Below are 22,722 nucleotides of genomic sequence, written 5' to 3'. Positions count from 1 at the left end.
AGTCTTCTGGTGAGTTGTTTTGTGATTGTGGCATTTAAGAAGTTCCAGTAATACCGCCTGCTGGTGAAATGGGTGTGCGCGACTTTTTTTCTGGTGTGGCTCAGGAGCCATTTGAAGATCTTCAGCATTCTCAGGATGAGAACGCAGGATGTCGTGACGGCATGGACTTGTGTTGACAGTTTATTGTCAATGACGATCCATAGGTTCCTGGAACTGGGGATGGATTGTGGTCCGAGGTTTACCGGCTACCAGTTGGAGTCCCAGGGCAAGGGGCTGGCAGACATTTTAAGAACAAAACCATCAGCAAAATTAAAATGGCTGGGCTTTTTGAATACAGCTTTGAGCAACGTGTCCTTAGCAAAATTATGGGAAGATCCCTGTTCTATCCGTCCATGAAACACACAGATGGTAAAAACAAAAGGGTTCATGAGAAAACTGCCACTTTCAGGGAGCACCAAACTCATATGGGCAGCTTATTTAGGTCTTTTCTACTTCATTAGTCCACCAGCAAACCTGAGGAAGATTTAGATTTCATATGCCCAGCATGCACATGTACAGTGTTTTTACAGTTTAGATATGGGATACTCCCGGTTGCAGGGCCGGGTTATTTTTTTCGTTAAAAACTGTTGTAGAAACAGATGAACATTTGCTGTTTTCTGTCCCCTGTACATCAAAGCCAGAAGGGGCAGTGCCTCTTTGTCACTCTGAGCTTGACGGAAAGAGAAGTGTAAAGAATATGATGGGATGAGATGTTATGGGGTCTGACTTAATGCACTTTTGCCTAGGAGGATTTTTTAACTCACTATTTATTGTTTTTATCTATGTGAAAATCAGGCATACTTATCTATTAAAGTTGTAATTTTTTTTAATGTGATTGTTTTTATGCTGATGTTGATTCAATTATATTTTGAACTATCAATAAACTTGAGTCCTTGAATCTTATGTAGATGTCTGATGAGGATGGGTTGGCATACTGTGTCAAAAGCCTATAATAAGTCCAGTAGGATGAGGGCTGCCGTATCTCCTTTATCCAGGATCATGCGGATGTTGCCTATTGCAGTGATGAGGGCTGTCTCTATACTGTGGTAGTGTCTGAATCCTGACTGTGTGGCTTCAAGGAGCTTGTGGTTGACGGGGTGGTTGGTGAGGCATCTGTTGATATGTTTCTCAAGTACCTTGGCCAGGTAAAGCAGGAGGAGGAATGGTCTGTTGTTAGTGAGCTTTGCTTTGTCCACAGAGGATTTCTTGAGAGGGTGGTAAAAGCAGCATGTTTTCAGTTTTCAGGGCAGGAGGCACAGTTGGTGGGAGGTACTGAGTATGTGAGGCAGACCTTCAGTGATGGGGTGAGTCCCTTGTTGAAGGCATGCGTGGTAGAAGCAGGGATCTTACGGAACCACAATGGATAGATCTCATGGTGACAACTGATTTATCTGTGGGGATGGTAGGCCACATGGTCAGAGTACGTTCTTCGGCCGAGATGTACTCTGGTTGTTGGTTAAAGTTTCCATATGTGTCTGTGATCATGTTGCAGAAACATTCTGAGAGCATGTCGCAGAGGTCCTGCGAATGGGGTGATGTTGCTGGATGTGGCTGTAGGTGCTCTAAAATTCTGACGATGGTGAAGATTTACTTGCTGTTGTTACATGTGACATCAATGCAGTCTTGAGAGTGCTGTGTGCTTAGTGATCTGGAATTGGTGGAGGCAGCATCTCAAGACGGATGTGAAGATATTCCTGTCAGCAGGTCCCAACTCATTCTCCACTTGTGTTCTATTTGTTTGCAAAGTTGTTTCATCATACTGAGTTCTTCTGTGTAGCAGATTGCTTGAGTTCTTGTTCTGTGCTGAACTGAGCCAGTAAGTTGGCGCAAACTGTGATCCAGTCTCTGAAGATCTTTATCTCTTCTGTCAGGCTGCTGGTGTGTTCAGCACAGTGGGCGAAAAGGGCAGGAACCCAATCTTTTTTCGGAGACATTGTTCTAGCCGCAGCGGCTGGTCATGTGTTGTAAGTCTTCCATGGTTGGGGACAGGAATGCTAAAGCAGATGAGGGCGTGATCTGTCTAGGTGATGGGCAATGCTTTGTCTACGAAAATGTTTCTGAAGAAGAATATGATCAGGTCCAGGAAAACTCCAGCAGATTGGGTAGGTCTGGTGATGTGCTGGGTATGACCGAGGTTTACAACGTTCTCCAGCAGGGCTACTGAATAGGGGTCGGTGAGGTCTTCCAAATGAAAATGCAGGTCTCCTAGGAGAATAAAGGTGCTGGAGTCTATGATGAGATATACGAGGACTACAATATCTCCCCGGGCCGTATTTAACACTGGCAGCTACTTTTGGCGCTTTCCTCACTATGGGAGCGTTAGAAGATGAACCGCCCACCCATGCAGTTATAAATACCCTATACCTCATAGGAGGTGGTCGGCATCTCATCACATGATTATACAAAGCTATCAGGGAGCATATGGGGGCCTGCAACACCTCTGGGAGAAAGACCTGGTGAAACCTCTTCACCGCACCGAGTGGTCCAGAGCTCTGGAGTCCCCACAGACTTTCTCCAGGAACGCTCATTTTAAAAACATCCAATACATGCTCCTGAGGAGGGCTTATCCTTCACCTCCTCGGCTAAACCACATGTTCCCCACAGCTCATCTCACTTGCCCCAGATGTTCTGCCCAAGAAGCTGATCTCCACACATGCTTTGGTCGTGCTTCATCACAACAAGCTACTGGGATACTATACACATCTCATTGGCCACTGTCGCAGAGCTTACAACACTTAATTCCTGGGAGGTTACAGTCCTAGGTATTTTTTCCAAGGGAGAAAAGCTACAAGGTACAGGTGTGCTTTGCCAACCTCGCCATCCTTCAAGCTAAGCTTCTCTTTACTCTGCACTGGAGAGCTCAACATCCCCCACCTCTCCCCCAGTGGCACAGGGCACTGATTCGCTAGGGAGAGGCCCAAAGCTCTGTTCTGCCCAGCACACCGATGCCTTGCAGCTGCAGCCTAGGACACTATGCTTATACAGTTTAAGGAATCTATCGACAAAGACCCTACTCCCTCACTTTCCTACTCTATGACCTACAGTCCCTAGGTCTTAAGGTAGCTCTAGGGCCCCACCCTTACCACCCCTCCCCCAGGTACTACCGAAATATGTCAAGTGTCATAACATCACAGAGACTGTTTCCATAATCTCTCCCCTTTCTCGCACACTATCTCCCGAACCGCAACCCCCCTAACTTTCCATTAGAATAATCTCAACAACACCGCTCATGCCACTCCCGAGTTACCCTCTCTCTCGTCCTAGACCTATCCCCATTCCTAGCCTTCTGTGATTCATCCCGGAGGCCTCATATATTACTTTCTATTGGGTCCCTTTGATCCAACAAAGACATGCAGGGGAACATTAAGTTACAATGCCATACTACACAGAAACACATAGCTCAATGGTTATTATTCACTTATTGCACCGATCTAATACACTTATTCTCAGCCTGTATACCTACGCTCAAACTGAATTTGTACACCGGGTGATACTGGACATTTTCCCTTGTGTACTGTCTGAAAAATGACTGTATCTTATATACTTTCGTTTCTGTTACTGATATAGTAATGTATCTGACAGATGCTGCTTATTTTCTTTTTTATAAGATCTACCTGCAAATGGCAAATTAAAAAACGCATTTTTTTTTTAATGAGGGCTATGATGAAGTATGTGATGTTGCTGGCGAAACTGGTGCAGGGTCTCCCGGAGGTCTGTATACGAGGTGGGGCTCAAGAGAGCAGTAAACAGACAAAGAGCAGCACGAGGAACCGGTAAGGAGCTAGAAAGGGGGGAAGAGCCGGGACACTGCACACAAGGTAAGAAAATTATCAATAAAATGCTGAGAAAGTAGCAGGAGTCAGACAAAGGTGAAACAAGGCAGAGAAAATGCACAAAAAGACGGAGATGGTAGTGAAAGGGTAACACAGATAATGGCAGAACGAACAGTGGCAAAGAAACAGCGTTGAACAGTGCCAGAGCAAACAATGGCCAAGTCAAATGAAAACAGATAATAGCAGGGCAAACAGTTTGCAAAACACAGTGGCTGAGACAGACAATGACATGGCAGAACAAACAATGACAGAACAAGCAAAGGAAAAACAGACAGTGGCAAAGACCGATAATAAAAAGGCAAGTACAGATGAACCTGAGAGAAAGGGATCGCGATAGGAAGGAGAAGACAGAGGTGGGCGCTGCAACAAATGGACGCAGGGCCTGCAAGTTACTTGTCTGGTTGGGGGTCAGACACAGGTAAGTCCTAGGGGGGTACATCTATGCACTTAATCAATGGCTAGTAGGGCCATGCTGAATGTACATTAGACTATACCTTCAAAAGCAGCGGCATGTAGATTAGCACATACCTGAAAACGCAGAGGCATGTAGTCCTCATACACATCTTCGTACAGGTCCTGAAGATCTGCAAGCTCAGGGATAAAGGTTTGAATCGTCCTGGGAAAAGGTTGAAACATTACACTTAAGAACCCTTCCTCCGCAGTTAACTCGTTTGGCAGGGAGCTTTCATCTATTGTTATGCTGGCTGACTTAGGAGGGCTTGATTTTATGGGGATGCGGCTCCCCTTGTGGATTTGAACTGGCCTGTAGTCAAAAGTTTTAACCAGAGTAAGGGCCATATCCAATGTGTTGCTTTGTGTCAAGCAGCTTTCCGCTGAACTACCATCATTGCAAAAGTCACATTTGGGATCCTCCCTGGTTCCTTTTACTATTTCATCCTCCTTGTTCATTTGAGAAGTTTCTAGTGCTGCAAGCAGAGATTCAACTGAAGAGCTAGATGAAATTCTTTCTATGCTTTCTCGTTCAATGTGAGTCTTGTCAAGCTTTACATCCACCAGTGAGGGCTCGTGTAGTTCCTCATTTAAAACACTGGCAGAGTACCTGGTGGATGGGATACAGGAGATACTCCTGGCAACCTTACGTGGTACCTTGCAAATTGCTTCATAGTTTGCATCAGGAACTCTGAGAACTGTACAGCAATGGCATCGCTTTGGGCGGCTCCCTATGCCATCGGCTGCTTGGCAGTGGGTTGGGACTGCGATTTGTTCATCATGTTCAGTCCAAGACTCAAACCCAGAATACGTGAAGTCCTCCTGCAAAAGTGCAGCATACTGAGCATCAGGCAGGTTAGAAATGTCCACAGTGCCCTCTCTGCCTTTATTTTCAGAACATAGATCTTCATTGTTTTTCTTATACAGGTTGGCCACACAAAGCTTAAGTCTGTCTTTCTCCAAGAGAAGTTTCTGCAAACGTTCAATAGACAAGGCTTCTATCCGTGCAATAACAGTATCAAAGCGATAGATCCTATCCAACATGAAAGCACATTTGCTGCAAGCAAACTCTGCCTTCCCATCTCGTGTAACCTCCTTCCCGAGAACGTGCGACAAAAGCACCTGCAAGTTTAACTTAGAGGCTGTGTGGAAGATCCACCTTCTCTGGTTACCGCACAGGTCCCTGGCACAGATCCGGCACGTGTCCTTCATCATTGTGTACAACATTTCATCAGTAACATTTCTTCTTCATGAAAAGCATCTCTGCTTGGTGACTAATCTGTGTCCTAAAAGAATAAAGTCATATTAAATACCTCCTTTTAATTTATAAAAGGTTGGCTGACAAGATATTAACTTCTTCTAATTAACCAGGCTACACAGAATCCGGGCAATGATTTGGTTACCAAGTAAGCAAAGAGGGGGCTTCTTGAAGAGTAGGAGTCTTTGCAATAATGTATAACCTTCTGTCACTTTTCATTAGAGAACTTCAGTTTGTGGGAAGTTTTCATGACTAGTGTCTTAATAAATTAGATATCGTCCAAATACTTGGGATATTTTTACAACATGAAAACACGGAGTGAACATGAGAGCTAACTTGTCAGTGAGCTGGATGAACTCAGCGGATTTACTTAGTAATTACTGAGATGGCTTTGCGACCGAGTTACTTTGCAATGAGTGGGATTCCTTTTTCCTCTGAAATATGGTCGTGGGTTATCTTCTTATTAAGGGGGATGTCTTCTAAATGAATTAGATGCCTTCGTGGCGAGCAAGATGATCTAAGAACGAGTGAGAAGACTTGATATGACGTTCCTATCTAATTAAGGAGATTAATTCTTAATGAGCGAGTTGTCTTCATAATTATATATTCTTAATAAGTGCTATTAATTTTCAAGAATGAAATAATGAAATGGTTCTGAACTGCTGGCTTCCAACGTAATACATTAGATTGCGATTAAATGAATGGACTGGCTGTTGTCTCAATGAGTGGATTGTCTCCTAAATAGGTGAAGAAGTTCCCGAACGTCCCCTCAATTTGCTGGTTGTCTTCTTGGGGAGATGCCAGTCTTCATCAATATTTTTTTTCTTCTTGACTAAAAGTCTGCTATTTTAGCGCAAAGGCTTTCCCTTGGGTATTAATCCTTGTCAAACCATCTAAAATCCGTTTGCATCAAAAGCGGCATTTCATTTAAAGAAATGTTATTAATAATTAACATTTGTATAACGCACAATCTGCATTAATTCCTTCTGGTATTGTAGGACTACAGCTGGGTCAGTGACGTGGCTGTAAATCAGATTCCCACTGCTGCCCTTGCCGCACATACCGCTCTAAACGAAGCCCTGACAGCGCCCGCACACACTTCGTCTACTCATCTGAACCCGACGCCGCCTGCATCCATCACCTCAACAGCCTCCGTATCTACCAACACCAGTCACTGAGCCCAGCCCGCACTCTGGTACCCGGAGTTCGGGGATCAGCTCAAGATGGCAAGAAGGGAAAACGCACGCACCCAGTGGCTAGGGGCTCTGGGAAGTGTAGTCTTTGATATTAAGTACAACATGCTGTGGAAAGCGGAGGATGGAGGAGAACGAGTCAACCCTTCCACAACCAGAAGAAACGAGGCGGCCATTTTGAAATGGAGACTTTGCCTTACAATACCATGGATGCCACACCGGCGCCGCGTTCACGTCGTCTTTTGAGAAATAAAGCACGTTTATATTTGCTGATGTAAATACTACAAGGTACAATAATTTGCAAATAAACAGTTTTTTAAATATTAATATGTTAGCACGATTTGAACAGAAATGCACGTGTGCCTGCTTTTAATGCTCACAAAGGCGTTGCTGCCTGGTTTGTTTCTCTCGTTAATCTGCTTGCTAATGCTAAACAGTATCGCATCATCGTAAAATGGCGGACCTTTTGTCATTTACATTTTCCTTCTGCATATGTTTTTTAGGTCTCGCCTGAGCCAATGCGCTTGCGCATTGCTCCGGCGAGATTATAGTAAATGGAAAAGAAAAGTCTACCAAAACGGCGGCGGATCGCATACAGTTCATATGATCTAAGCGCGTGCACAGAGCCTGCCACATAACACACCACCATTTGTCTGTGCCTGGGCATCAGACTTAAAAGGCTGCTGCATCTCGACCTCCCCCCCCCCCCCCCGCCCCCCCGCCATGCCACAGCAATGCGGAGAGCTTGTTTCTGGATGAAAGTGAAAGCCTAACGTGCTTGTTTACAGTAGCCTTGCTCCTCAAATGCTGTTGTTGTGTTGTCATCTCTCTAGGGACACTCAGCTTGAAAAACACTCGACTTGCTAGCTGCAATGCTACATCCTCTATGCTTTGCCTCTAGACACGTTGATCCCTCGCAGACTGTGCTGACTCTGCCCCTCCTGATTCTGCAACTGACCAACGCAGTCACCACCAGTCTCTTCTCTCTGTCTTATGATGTCTGCCCTGCCACCATTTACTTCGGACCCTCACACCCCCTCACCCTCACACACCCTCACCCTTATCACCCTCACCCCGTCACCCTCACCCTCACACACCCTCACTCACCCTCACAACCTCACACCCCTCACCCTCACAACCCTCTCACCCTCACTCACCCTCACCCCCTCACACCCCCACACACCCTCACCCTCACACACCACATCACTCAGGGGCACCACCACATCACTCAGGGACACCACCACATCACTCAGGGACACCACCACATCACTCAGGGACACCACCACATCACTGAGGGACACCACCACATCACTCGGGGACACCACCACATCACTCTGGGACACCACCACATCACTCAGGAACACCACCACATCATCAGGGACACCACCACATCACTCGGGGACACCACCACATCACTCGGGGACGCCACCACATCACTCTGGGACACCACCACATCACTCAGGAACACCACTACATCACTCGGGGACACCACCACATCACTCGGGGACACCACCACATCACTCTGGGACACCACCACATCATTCGGGGACACCACCACATCACTTGGGGACACTACCACATCACTCTGGGACGCCACCACATCATTCTGGGACACCACCACATCACTCTAATATACCACCACATCACTCTAATACACCACCACATCATCACTCAGCACCACAACAGCACTGTCCTTGCTTGCTACCAACAAGCATTGCGATAGCCAATAGGACTCGCATTAGGAAAGTGTAAGCTATTGGCTTTGTTAATAACAATGCTATTAATTTATATATTTTCAAAGCCAACACATCTTTAAAAAAATTGTCATTTACAATACCAATAGCTCACACTTTCCTAATGCGAGACCTATTGCATTGCAAATGCTTAGTTTATCATGTGACGTAGAGAGCGACGCATGCGAACATCCCGTAATTATTCCAGGAGTGATATTTTATTTCTGCCTATGAGCCCGTGAAATTATCTTTACTAGAGCGTAGGTGGTGTGTTTAAATTGCATTTATAGCATTTGCTACCCCAGACGAGTGTTGATTACACATTACAGGTAACCTGTTTTGTAGGTACCACAGTAGAAGTTGTTAAACAGACCCCCAGGATATTGTGGCATGGATTAGCAAATTTAGGGCACAAATTTGGAAATTTAGCAGCATTTCTGTGGCACTTTATTTTACTCATAATCCTTCATTTTCAGCCTGAAATCAATGGAAAGTGTTTTAGCAGAGTATTCCGCTTTGAAATAGGCATGTTAAAAGTATCTGCAGCTCTACAGAAGCACAGCTCCAGTCCTAACCTCATAGGAGGGAGCTGTCCCAGGTCAAACAGGATTACTTTAGAAGCCATCCCAGAGTCATTGAATGATCAGCCAACTACTTTAGAAGTCATTTTCTCATCATCCGACATCATCAAGCTCTTGAAGTCATCAGCAAGTTTCCTCGATGATTTGAGGATGACTTGAAAATGACCATATCATTATTTCAGAAGCTGCGATCTTCCTGGTGATTTTGGGATGACTTTGAAATGAGTATTTAATTACTTCACTTGACTAGTTCATTTCTGACGATTTGAAGTTTATTTGAAAATGAGTCTCAGATTACTTTTCAAGCACTAACAAAGATAATGTGTTTCTGATTTACACAAGATGCGCTGTTTATGATTGTAACGTTTCTTTTGTTTTATTAAAAATGTTCTACCATTCAAATGAATTCAGAATTATGTATCAATTACTGCACATCGAACTCTATTTAGATATCGAATTAATTATACATTACATATGGTATTAAGTACCTGCTGAAGTACATTATGTCCATATGGCTACGTCTAAATAGAGGAGGTTGGAGTCTGAATCCCTGTTAATTCTGCACTCCTAAAGCTAAAGTAAGCCTGTGGTATCATTAACCCTGGCAGTGCAGAATTAACTCTCCCTATACCAGGCATTCATAATGAGAGCCATAATGACAAATAGGTTTCAAAACATAAAATAACCTCCTTAAACTGTGCAACAGTCTGACACACACCTCAGCAGATCCTTGAACACACTCATACTCCACACACAATACTCCACACGCCTGGAGGAAATTGCGCATCATAAACAGAGTGCATCACGATTTTCCCGAAACCACAATTTTTAGATTTGGGACGCACATAGTTTGCACCTGATTTGAATCTCATAGCAGCACTTAAAATTAGCCTGTGTTTTCTAGAAGACAAATAACAGGCTTTGCTGAGCACCTGACAGGCATTCGAATATTTCCATGGTTTTGGCATGGTTTCTTTTTCTTTTTATATAGTGCAAACTCGACCCGAAGGTATCAGGGCGCTTGAGCACCAGCTGCCACCTTCCGAGTTTTCAAGGTCAGCTTCCCTAGCTGTTAATCCACACTCTCTCCCTCTATGATAGCTAAGTGAACTGAATGCCTGCCTTAAGTAAGGAAACATGTTACAGTGTTTGGAAAAGCTAGGTAATGCTCTTGTGTGTAAAGATGTCTGGTTTCAAGCACCATTTGTTTCCTCAAATGCTTGTTGCATTGGGTTGGGGGTTTAAAGGTCCCTGACACATTCTTGCAACGCGGAGCATATATCAGGCACAAATGCTCCTTTGTTAAAACGTGGCTCATCACTGCATTGCTTTACATCGCTATGAAGTAACTCCGAAGGGATAGGTGTGAGCAGGGGCTTTGCCTGGCTTCCAGAGAAGCTAAAGTTAACAGGTATGGTTTCACACTTATTTCTACCACTAACTGGAAGGAGGTGAAAATACAAAAAATAGGTAGAACGGGCTATGTCCCAGTAAAATCCCAAAACGGTGTTGAAAAATGTGATTTTCTTATGCAAGTCTGCCTGTTCCCGAAAGCTGGGAAGATAGTGATCTTAGCACCACAAACCCTTCAGTGATACCATTTGCAGGAAAAAAACTGATGCTTTCTTCCGCAGAATTTCTTCCCATTTCCCCCCCCCAAAAACCCAAATGTTGAAGTATTTTGGCTAATTTATTGGTCCCCTCCGAGGGAATTCAGAAACCCTGGATACCTTTAGAATCCCCAGGATGTTGGAAAAAAGGACACAAATTTGGCATGGATACATTATGTAGACAAAAAGTTATTTGGGCCTAAGAGCGAACTTCCCCAAAGAGCCCCAAAAAAAGGCTTAGCACGGGGGGGCTAGTAGCAAAGGGGTTAAGCTATATGGCCCTCATGGTTTAGGTGTACATGTTCTGTGGGAGATGAAAGTTTGTACGACTTAGCCCTACTGGATCTGCTCTGCTGGAAATAGAAGATTGGAATTACTGCCTTCTGTGAGAAAGGGAAGCTTTATTTCCTACTGCCATACTATCCCTATTCTGTGAGGCAGTGAAGCTTGCACTGCTGCTGCCTTAATTGTACTTGTCCTGTGCGGGGAAAAGCTTGTGCTGTTTTAGCAGTACCTGTCCTCTGAAGGATTGAAACCTGCATGTTTTTTGTTCAAGGTGTAGCTGTTCTATGAAGTAGGGTGTTCCCACTGCTGTTGCACGATCTCATTAAAAAGAGCATAGGATCTTTTGAATGCACGTATGTAGGAGAGTAGGGTCTGCTTCCTATGGTCACCCCCACTTTTTGCCCTGATTCACTGGTTTTTCGACTCTAGTGTGGCTGTGGGCCTGCTTATCAGACCCACAGCCCAGCTGTTCTGTCTCTAAATTCATACCATGTACTTTAGGTACATATCCAATTGGGTATTGGGTCACCTTTGTGAGCCCCGGTATAGTGTACCATAGGTACCCAGGGCATAGGTGCATCCAAGGCCTACCAGCGGCTGCAGCATGTATTATGCCACCCCTGGCTGACCATCCCAATTGACACAACTGCCTGCTCAGTCAGCTGGGGCAAGGTCGTGTGATCACCCCTTGCTTAGGTATAGTATTCCTATACCTACCATTATATATACATATATACCTATAAGTCACTCCTATGGCAGGCCTTAACAATTCTGGAGGCAGAGTACTTGGATTTCTGTGAGATGGTGCTCTAGCATGAGCTGAACCTGTCTGCAGCTTTCGGAACCATGTCCTTATAGCTGTTCTATGATATAGCCATACCATATTGTGAGAAGTTGGCCTGATATATGATGTCTTCAATTCTGGGGGCACCATGTATCAGTCCAAACAATCCCTTATGGTGGTAGTTGTAAGTCAAACTTAAAAGACAAGCTATCCTAATGGTGCATGGACTAAGCAGCCTTCAGGCTAAACTCAAGAGGGCATGTGAAGCCAGCTGTTTTACCATATGCAATCCTGTAATATCAAATGAAAGGACACCACACAAGTTATATATTATAAAAATATATGTATTTATTACTAGAATAATCCCCTGTACTCTTTATGAGTATAGAAGCACAAGCGTTTAAACAAAAGCACTGTTTAACATATGAAAGTTGCACGTTTATGGATGAGGCCGGTGGCCACTCAAACCATATATCAAAAAAGTGGTATAAGTATCACTTTATGAACAGTGGTAAGGCCTGGGGCCTTAGGAATCGCTGGGACTACACTGGACTAACAGCAGTTAGGACGGGAGTAGCCCGCAGGACTCGGGTGCAGCGCTAAAAGCACACGCATGCACCAATGCAAAGTCAATGGTGCGTAAAAGTTACAAAGTTACTGTTTTAGGAGTCTTCCGACTGGAATAGAATTACCACACTTTAAACTAGGACACTAGAGGTGTAAACCACTACAGGACCACCGGCGTTCATGAGTTACCTCACCCACAGGAAGCGGGTGCATAGGTGCCAAAGCGTGTCGGCTTTCGTCGTGTAGTTCTATGGTGCCTGGAGATGAAGATGCTGCAGGCGGCCAGGAGAGAAGAGTCCAGTTGGATCCAAGGGTGGATCGAAGATGTAGAGTACCTGAAAGCAGAGGGTACAGAGTCTGGGTCACTAGCCAGTGACCAAGAAGGAACCAGGAAGGAACCAGGCGATGTCGGGCGCAATCAGGTGGTTGTCATGAAGCTTGTCTCCGCTGCCACGTGGATTCTGGGGCATGGAGGATGTCCAGGAGTGGATCACGAGCTGTCCCACAAAGGCTCTCGCTGTCGGCGGTGTCGGCTTCCGGATCGGAGTTAACAAGCCTTGGCAAGTGCAACCCATGCAGGATTGGAAGATCGCTTCTTACTCGGACCAGCAAGGTCTGAGCGGTGGCTCCTTTTCAGGGAAGCGAGGGCCAGTCTGGAGCAACCAGACTAGCAGAGCAAATTCAAAGGTTCGTCGGTACTGGGGCCGCTAGCCAACGGGCAAGCGACCGGACCAACGCGTCGAGCAGAAAAATGCAAAAGGGCCCCACGCAGCACTCAGTGAGTGTGGAGGGGAGATCTTCGATGCACAAGCTGCTCGGGGCTGGGGCTTCTCAAACCCCAATGCACAGCTTCAAGGGTGCCTCGGGAGCTGCACGGTCAGCACTTCGCAGTCTTTTCAAGATGGCTGGCCCCACGCTTCAGGTCGCCTCCACGGCTCTCAGATTCGCTGGGACTGTGGATCGGGCTGTTGAAAGGCAGGAAAGCTGGGTCTTGTCAATCTCTGTTTCTCGAGTTCCGGCAGGAACTTCAACAAAGCAAACCGTTGGGCGCTGGATGGTACCTGTTTGCACAGGGTGGTCACTCCTTGACCACAAGGGAGATTCTTCAGTCTTCTACGTCAAGTAGGATGTCGAAGGGTCCAGAGTTTCGTTTCATAAGTTTCAGTCAGGATAATCTGTGGTGCATTGGCACAGCTCCTACCTTTATTCCAAATCAAGGGGCTGGATTACCTGCTAGGTCCCTCCTATGGGTGGGACCCAGGAAGGGGGTGGTTATACCCCTTTCCCTTTGTCCAGTTCTGCGCCAGAGCTGGGGCTGGAGTGCCCCAGAACCGGTTTGACTGGATTTTGTATGGAACACCTTGTGTGCCCCAGGCAGTGTCTAGTTTCTTTCAACCCTCCCTGCTCCAATCCACTATCTCCTGTCTGGGGTGGTGTAGCACCTGCCTGTGACAGGAAACTCTTTGTCCAAGCCTTCCGTGCCAGGTTTCGGTCAGCAGCAGGAGGTCAGACTTGTGTCGGGGCAGCAGAATCCATTTTGTGATGCTGAGGCTCTGGTTAGCATTAACCGCGTTTTAAGTAAAGTAACATGTCTTCTCCCTCTAGAAGGGTGGAATGCTACCCCCGTCGCCAGAACTGGCGAGGGGGTAGTATTCCAAAGTGTATGACACCTTACACGACATGTTTTGATAAAGCCAAACCAAAGTTAGCAATAACCGCGAGGATTATAATGCACTTAAGAGTATATGGTATGGCAATACCCTGGAACAGCAGTAAGGTAATGGTTCCGAACTCTGCAGACAGGCTTAGCTCATGCTAGAGCACCATCTCACATAAAACCAAGCACTCTGCCTCCAGGATTGTTAAGGCCTGCCATAGGAGTGACTGATAGGTGTATATGTGTCCAGATATAGGTTTAGATACAGGTATACTATATCTAAGCAAGGGGTGATTACACCACCTTGCCCCAGCTGAGTGATCAGCCAGTTGTGTCGATTTGAATGGCCAGCCAGGGGTGGCAAAAGATATGCTGCAGCCCCTGGTAGGCCTGTGATGCACCTATGCCCTGGGTACCTATAGTACACTGTACAGGGGCTTATAAGGTGATCCAATACCAATTAGTTATGCACCTAGGGTACATGGAGTCCATTTTAAGGAGAGAGCAGATAGCCTGGGACCCTGGTTAGCAGGATCCCAGGCCAACTAAGTCGAAAACCAGCTAAACACAAGGCAAAAAATCTGGGGTAACCATAGTCAGGTATCCACCTTCCTACATAACCCCCCCCCCCCCAAACGAAAGGAGATAAGGCTATCCTTGACCAGGTAAGCCTATATTGCCTAAGTGGCCATATAAGCAAGTACCTGCACTAGCATGGTTACCCCCTGTCTCATGGTCCACTAAGCAATCCCTCACCCTAGGGGTATCAGAGGGTCTCCACCATAGGGAATCACTACCTGTGGTGTGTCTTGGCAAAGTAAAAGGCTGGTATTGAGATGGAGTACTGAAGTGAGGCTCCACTAATGTAGGGCTCAGCTTCCTCCAATCATCTTCCACCATATTTATTTATTTATTATTTATGTGTGCCTTTCTTTCCTTGACTGAGTTGCATTGTGCTCTCAGGGTCAACCTCTGGCTGCCTACAGCTGGAGGCTGGGTCCCTTTGGTTGGCTTACTGGAGGGACAGTACAGGTTTGGGGCCCCAGGTTTGGCTGTGCCCAACAGTGTCCATTTGGGGGAGGTCCCTAACTAGTGGTAAGGGGGATCCCTCAGGAATTTTTAAAGTTTTCACCTTGCTAGGGCTGCTAGCTTTGGTGCCCCTAATCTGCTGATGGGGGTGTTTTATTTGGCAGGGGGCCCTTTGGGGCTCACTGACCTCCTTGACCTCTGCAGCCCTGGGCTGACTGAGGCAGGGTAGAGAGGGGCAGGTTACCTGCTCCAGACTGGGTCCCACCTTGGAAGGGTCCACTGACATCAGGGGCTCTGCCAGGCTAGGCCTGACTACCTCTGGGGCAGTTTCTTCACAAGGGGCAAGACCAGTTCCCTGAGGAGGCTGACCCTTTCCTAATGTCTGGTGGGAGGGAGATTTCTCTTCCTCCTCAATGCTCTTTGTTTGTGTGGAGTGATCCTTAGTTTCAGGCTTCACAACACATGAATCAGTTTGAGTTTGGGCTGTGGCCATCACAGCCCCACCAACCTTTTCAGAAAGGGACTCAGTTTGGGTATTGGCTGTTACCATTACAGCCCTGCTAACTTGTTCAGGAAAATAATCTGTTTGAGATGGGGCTGAGACTAGCACAGCCCTACCAACCTTTTCAGGAAGGACATCTTGGATTGGGGCTGTGGCCATCACAGCCCCACTAACCTTTCCATGGAGATTTAACATTTTAGAATGGGTTTCTTGTTCCACCTCAGCCCAGGCTGAGATTTCCAAATCATTCCCCAGTAGACAATCTACAGGCAAGTTTGTTGACACTGCCACTCTTTTGGGACCAGTGACACCTCCCCAGCTGAGATTTACCACTGCCATGGGATGATTTTTCTGCACTCCATCAATGTTTGTTACCTGGTATGTGGCACCGGGTAAAAGTTGCCTTGAGGGGACTATATTCTTAGTCACCATAGTGATACTAGCCCCTGTGTCTCTATAGGCCTTAACTTTTTGACCATTGATGTGGGGCTCCTGTCTGTACTTGCTCAAAGTGTTTGGGCAAGAAGTGAAGTTGGCAAACCCCATGCCATTTTCACAGACAAGAGTAGCTGTAGTAGGGGACCTGGTTAGGCCAGAGTCCACCTGAGTTCCAAAAGTAAACCCAGCCAAATTCTTAGGGGTGCCCCCACCACCTGGGGGATTACTGCTAACAGTAACAGGAGGTGTTGGAGCTTTACTTGGAGGTATATTTTCTTTATTGCTATTCTTTGGACAACAGCTATCTGTTTTCCAGTGGCCAGTCTGCTTACAGGCATGGCAATAAGGTTTCATCTGGGTAGAGGAAGTGTTTTGGGACCCACCCCCATCCTTGGAATTTTGGAGCCCTGTGGGAGACTTGTCTTGAGATGTATCCCCCCCCTTTCTCCTGAGCCTTGGAAGTATCCTTCTTTTGGTCATTACCCTGATTCTTAGGCCTAATCCTGGTTCTGACCCATGTGTCTACCCTCTTACCCAATTCTTGTGGAGAGGCCAGATCTGAGTCCACCAGGTGCTGGTGAAAAAGCTGGTTTTGACAATTACTAAGGATCTGCTCCCTCATAATCAAATTATACAATCCTGCATAGTCATGTACTTTGCTGCCAAGTAGCCAACCTTCCAGAGCCTTAGTAGCACAATCTACAAAATCAGTCCCGTCCTGAGTCTGACCTTTTTGGGTATCTCTGAACAACAACCTGTATTGCTCAGTGGTTAGGCCAAATCTATCAATAAGAGCACTCTTCAGGACAGTGTAGTTTTTAGCATCCTCAGGTCTAACAGTGAGGAGCTTATCTCTCCCTTTCTCAGAAAAGGAGTACCATAAGATTGCTGCCCACTGTTCTTGAGGAACCTGCTGTACCATGCAGGCTCTCTCCAGAGCAGTCATCCATTTGTGGATGTCATCCCCTTCCTTGTAGGGGGGCACAATCTTTGTCAGGTTTCTATTATCATAGGACCTGTCTTTCTCTCTAGGAATAATGCTGCCACCAGTGGGTATCTCCCCACACAGTCTTTGTTCCCTTGCTAAAGCAAGTTTAGCTTGGGCCAGGGCTACCTCCTCCCTCTCTATCTGGAGTTTGACAGCTCTCATCCTGGCCTTATGCTCTTTTCTCTGGGGGGAAGTCATTTCCCTTTGAGATTCCCTTGAGGCACTAGAAAGGTGAGATTCCCTGGAAGGAGATCTCTCCCTTCTATTGCCTGGGAGTATTCTGTTATGGAATCTGGGGAGGTGCTGGCCCTCTCCATTTCCATGTAGGTCCAAGTTGGTCTGGTTAAGCCTCCCAATTGGTACCTGGTTATCCCCTTGATCCTGATCTGACTCTTCACCTTCTGATTCAGGGTTCACCTCCTCATCTTCTACCTCTGGGGTGGTGTTCTCAGTATCTGGGGGTTCAGTCCTTCTCCTGACCCTGAGGGAACTGCAGTAGCTTTCTCAAGATCATCCTTCTCCAGGATGGCTATCAGGACAGGAATGGTAGGGTTGTGACCCTTTTTCAGCCTCCTTGTAGTGCACAAGGCACTCAAGTCCCTGTGGCTGAGTTTGTCATAGTTGGAAGGTGCATTGGTAAGGTCACCTGTCACAGGCAGAGCAATGGGTTGCTCCCCTGTGCCAGACATGACTCTAGTGAGGTGTAAGTGATGCACTTACCTACACTAAGTGTTTTCCTACTGGAACCTTGCTAGTGAGTTGTAGGCAGGGTGTGCTAAGCCCTTTGATCTACAACTACTAAGTTCAGTAGAATTTAAATATGTAAGCTTTGTTTATATGTACCTATGGTACTTAATGTGATCTTTCAATTTGATAAAAAGATTGCAATGGTAAAACAACAGCAAGCTCAAATCCCAACCGCTGCACACCGATGTGAGAAGTTGGCCTGATGTATGATGTCTCCAATTCTGGGGGCACCTTGTATCAGTCCAAACAATCCCTTATGGTGGTGGTTGTAAGTCAACATTAAAAGACAAGCTATCCTAATGGTAGCATGGACTAAGCAGCCTTCAGGCTAAACTCAAGAGGGCATGTGAAGCCAGCTGTTTTACCATATGCAATCCTGTAATATCAAATGAAAGGACACCACAGAAGTTATATACTATAAAAATATATGTATTTATTAATTGAATAATCCCCTGTACTCTTTATGAGTATAGAAGCACAAGCGTCTAAACAAAAGCACAGTTTAACATATGAAAGTTGCACGTTTATGGATGAGGCCGGTGGCCACTCAAACCATATATCAAAAAAGTGGTATAAGTATCACTTTACGAACAGTGGTAAGGCCTGGGGCCTTGGGAATCGCTGGGACTACACTGGATTAACAGCAGTTAGAACGGGAGTAGCCCGCGGGACTCGGGTGCAGCGCTAAAATCACACGCATGCACCAATGCAAAGTCAATGGTGCGTAAAAGTTACAAAGTTACTGTTTTAGGAGTCTTCCGACTGGAATAGAATTACCACACTTTAAACTAGGACACTAGAGGTGTAAACCACTACAGGAGCACCGGCGTTCATGAGTTACCTCACCCACAGGAAGCAGGTGCATAGGTGCCAAAGCGTGTCGGGTTTCGTCGTGTAGTTCTATGGTGCCTGGAGATGAAGATGCTGCAGGTGGCCAGGAGAGAAGAGTCCGGTTGGATCCAAGGGTGGATTGAAGATGTAGAGTACCTGAAAGCAGAGGGGACAGAGTCTGGGTCACTAGCCAGTGACCAGGAAGGAACCAGGAAGGAACCAGGCGATGTCGGGCGCAATCAGGTGGTTGTCATGAAGCTTGTCTCCGCTGCCACGTGGACTCTGGGGCATCGAGGATGTCCAGGAGTGGATCACGAGCTGTCCCACAAAGGCTCTCGCTGTCAGCGGTGTCGGCTTCCGGATCGGAGTTAACAAGCCTTGGCAAGTGCAACCCACGCAGAATTGGAAGATCGCTTCTTACTCGGACCAGCAAGGTCTGAGCGGTGGCTCCTTTTCAGGGGAGTGAGGGCCAGTCTGGAGCAACCAGACTAGCAGAGCAAATTCAAAGGTTCGTCGGTACTGGGGCTGATAGCCAACGGGAAAGCGACTGGACCAGCGCATCGAGCAGAAAAATGCAAAAGAGCCCCACGCAGCACTCGGTGAGTGTGGAGGGGATATCTTAGGTGCACGAGCTGCTCGAGGCTGCCTCGGGAGCTGCACGGTCAGCACTTCACAGTCTTTTCAAGATGGCCGGTCCAACGCTTCAGGTCGCCTCCACGGGTCTCAGATTCGCTGGGACTGTGGATCGGGCTGTTGGAAGGCAGGAAAGCTGGGTCTTGTCAATCTCTGTCGCTCGAGTTACGGCGGGAACTGCAACAATGCAAACCGTTGGGCGCTGGATGGTACCTGTTTGCACAGGGTGGTCACTCCTTGACCACAAGGGAGATTCTTCAGTCTTCTACGTCGAGTAGGATGTCGAAGGGTCCAGAGTTTTGTTTCATAAATTTCAGTCAGGATAATCTGCGGTGCATTGGCACAGCTCCTACCTTTATTCAAATCAAGGGGCTGGATTACCTGCTAGGTCCCTCCTATGGGTGGGACCCATGAAGGGGGTGGTTACCCCTTTCCCTTTGTCCAGTTTCGCGCCAGAGCTGGGGCTGGAGTGCCCCAGAACCGGTTTGACTGGATTTTGCATGGGACACCTTGTGCGCCCCAGGCAGTGCCTAGTTTCTTTCAACCCTCCCTGCTCCAATCCACTATCTCCTGTCTGGGGTGGTGTAGCACCTCCCTGTGACAGGAAACTCTTTGTCCAAGCCTCCCCTGCCAGTTTTCGGTCAGCAGCAGGAGGTCAGACTTGTGTCAGGGCAGCAGCATCCATTTTGTGATGCTGAGGCTCTGGTTAGGATTAACCGCGTTTTAAGTAATGTAACATGTCTTCTCTCTCTAGAAGGGTGGAATGCTACCCCCGTCGCCAGAACTGGCGAGGGGGTAGTATTCCAAAGTGTATGACACCTTACACGACATGTTTTGATAAAGCCAAACCAAAGTTAGCAATTACCACGAGGATTATAATGCACTTAAGAGTATATGGTATGGCAATACCCTGGAACAGCAGTAAGGTAATGTTTCCGAACTCTGCAGACAGGCTTAGCTCATGCTAGAGCACCATGTCACATAAAACCAAGCACTCTGCCTCCAGGATTGTTAAGGCCTGCCATAGGAGTGACTGATAGGTGTATATGTGTCCAGATATAGGTTTAGATACAGATATACTATATCTAAGCAAGGGGTGATTACACCACCTTGCCCCAGCTGAGTGATCAGCCAGTTGTGTCGATTTGAATGGCCAGCCAGGGGTGGCAAAAGGTATGCTGCAACCCCTGGTAGGCCTGTGATGCACCTATGCCCTGGATACCTATAGTACACTGTACAGGGGCTGATAAGGTGATCCAATACCAATTAGTTATGCACCTACGGTACATGGAGTCCATTTTAAGGAGAGAGCAGATAGCCTGGGACCCTGGTTAGCAGGATCCCAGGCCAACTAAGTCGAAAACCAGCTAAACACAAGGCAAAAAATCTGGGGTAACCATAGTCAGGTATCCACCTTCCTACACATATACTCTTAAGTGCATTATAATCCTCGCGGTTATTGCTAACTTTGGTTTGGCTTTATCAAAACATGTCGTGTAAGGTGTCATACGCTTTGGAATACTACCCCCCGTCAGTTCTGGCGGCGGGGATAGCATTCCACCCTTCTAGAGGGAGAAGACATGTAGTTGTAGCTTTACCCGGTTAAAGTTAAACAGAGCCTCAGCATCACAAAATGGATGCTGCTGCAACAGACACGAGTCTGACCTCCTGCTGCTGGACGAAACTCCTGCAGGGGAGGCCTGGACAATAGGTTTCCTGTCTTGGGAGGTGCTTGCACCTACCCAGACAGACTGTAGTGTATTGGGGCAGGGTGGGTTGAATGAAATGAGACACTGCCTGGGGCACACAAGGTGCTCCATGCATAGCCCGGTTCAAACCAGTTGCTGGGGCACTCCAGCCCCAGCTCTGGTCCGAAACTGGACAAAGGGAAAGGAGTGTAACCACCCCCTTCCCAGGTTCCACCCATAGGAGGGACCTAGCAGGTAATCCAGCCCCTTAGATTAGTATAAAGCTAGGAGCTGAGTCTAGAGACTTTATATTATCCTGAACTGAAACTCTGAAACGAAACTCTGGTTCTTCGACATTCTACTGCAACTAGAAGACTGAAGAAACTCCCTTGTGGTCAAGGAGTGACCACCCAGTGCAAACAGGCACCACCAGTAACTTGCTGGTTTGCTTTGTCGATGCTCCAGCCGGATCCTGAAGACTTAGCTACGCAGCCTCTGGACTTTCCGACTTCTCTGACTCCAACCCACATCCACAGCAAAGCTGAGACCCGTGGAGGACACGAGAGACGTTGGACCGGACATCCTGCTTTTTGCTAACTGTGCAGCTTCTGAGGCGTCCTCTAAGTTGTGCATTTGGGTTTGAGAAGCCCCCACCCGAGCAGTAAGTGCACCGAAGCTCAGCCCTCCACATTCCACGAGTCCCGCGTGGGGCCTGTGCCTGCATTTCTCCTCGACGCGTCTTCGCGGTTGCTAGCCCGTTGGCTAGTGGCCCTCCTGAAGACATAACTTTGAATCAACACCGCTTGCCTGGTTGATCTGGGCTTGCTCCTGCTTTCCTGTAAAGGGGAAGCTCCCCAGACCTTGATGGTCTGAACAGAAGCCGATCTTCCTTTACTGCGTGGATTGCCTTTGCCAAGGCTTGTTGGGTCCAATCCGGATACCGACACTGCCAACAGCGAGATCCTTCGTGGGACAGTCCGTATCCAGCTCCTGGTCGTCGTCGACACCTCCTCGTCCACGTGGCTGCAGTGACAAGCTTCACATCCTCACTGATTGCATCTCGACATCGCCTGGTTCCTTCCTGGTCACTGGCTAGTGACCCAGACTATGTCCCCTCTGCTTTCAGGGTCTTCTCGACTCCAATCCACCCTTGGATCCACCCGGACATCTTCCTCCTGGTCACCTGCAGCATCTTCTTCCAGCTCTACATAGGATTCGACGACGAAACCTGACACAAAAGAACACCTATAGACCCGGCTTCCCTGGGTGAGGTAACTCGAGTACTCCGGTGCTCCCGTGGGTAACAACTATCCAAGTTGTAGGAGAGTAGGGTTTGCTTTCCTACGGTCACCCCAATTTTTGCTTTTTGCTTCACTGGTTTTCGACTTAAATGTGGCTGTGGGCCTGCTAATCAGACCCACAGCCCTGCTGTTCTCTCTCTAAATTCACACCATGTACTTTAGGTACATCACCAATTGGGATTTGGGTCACTCTTGTGAGTCCCTGTACAGAGTACTATAGGTACCCAGGGCATAGGTGCACCCAAGGGCTACCAGGGACTGCAGCATATCTTTTGCCACCCCTGACTGGCCATCCAAACTGACACAACTGGCTGATCACTCAGCTGGGGCAAGGTCGTGTAATCACCCCTTGCTTAGATATAGTATTCCTATATCTAACCTTATATATAGACACATATGCACCTATAAGTCACTCCTATGGCAGGCCTTAACAATCCTGAAGGCAGAGTCCTTGGTTTTATGTGAGATGGTGCTCTAGCATGAGCTGAGCGTATCTGCAGCTTTCCGAACCATGTTCTTATAGCTGTTCTATGATATTGCCATACCATATACTCTTAAGTGCATTATGAACCTCG

At 47.1% G+C, this 22,722-nt stretch overlaps 1 protein-coding gene across 6 annotated transcripts in view; it reads right to left on the bottom strand.

The window, feature by feature from the left end:
* PDE4DIP (phosphodiesterase 4D interacting protein) overlaps window positions 1-22,722 on the bottom strand; it is a 1,524,691-nt gene that overhangs the window by 1,005,556 nt on the left and 496,413 nt on the right. For 4 of the 6 annotated variants that reach the window (XM_078686929.1, XM_078686947.1, XM_078686939.1 and 1 more), the window contains exon 1: window positions 4,401-6,827. The exons of 1 other annotated variant lie outside the window; for it this stretch is intronic. In XM_078686929.1, coding sequence (XP_078543055.1) covers window positions 4,401-5,549 — 1,149 coding nt within the window. In that variant the 5' untranslated portion in view covers window positions 5,550-6,827. Of the gene's footprint in view, window positions 1-4,400; window positions 6,828-22,722 lie in introns of those variants that run through there. One more of the 6 variants, XM_078686962.1, reaches the window with a different exon arrangement.

The sequence above is a fragment of the Lissotriton helveticus genome, chromosome 1_1 (genome assembly GCF_964261635.1).
Source record: "Lissotriton helveticus chromosome 1_1, aLisHel1.1, whole genome shotgun sequence".
Taxonomy (NCBI): Eukaryota; Metazoa; Chordata; class Amphibia; order Caudata; family Salamandridae; genus Lissotriton; species Lissotriton helveticus.
This window is presented reverse-complemented; position numbering and strand designations above follow the sequence as displayed.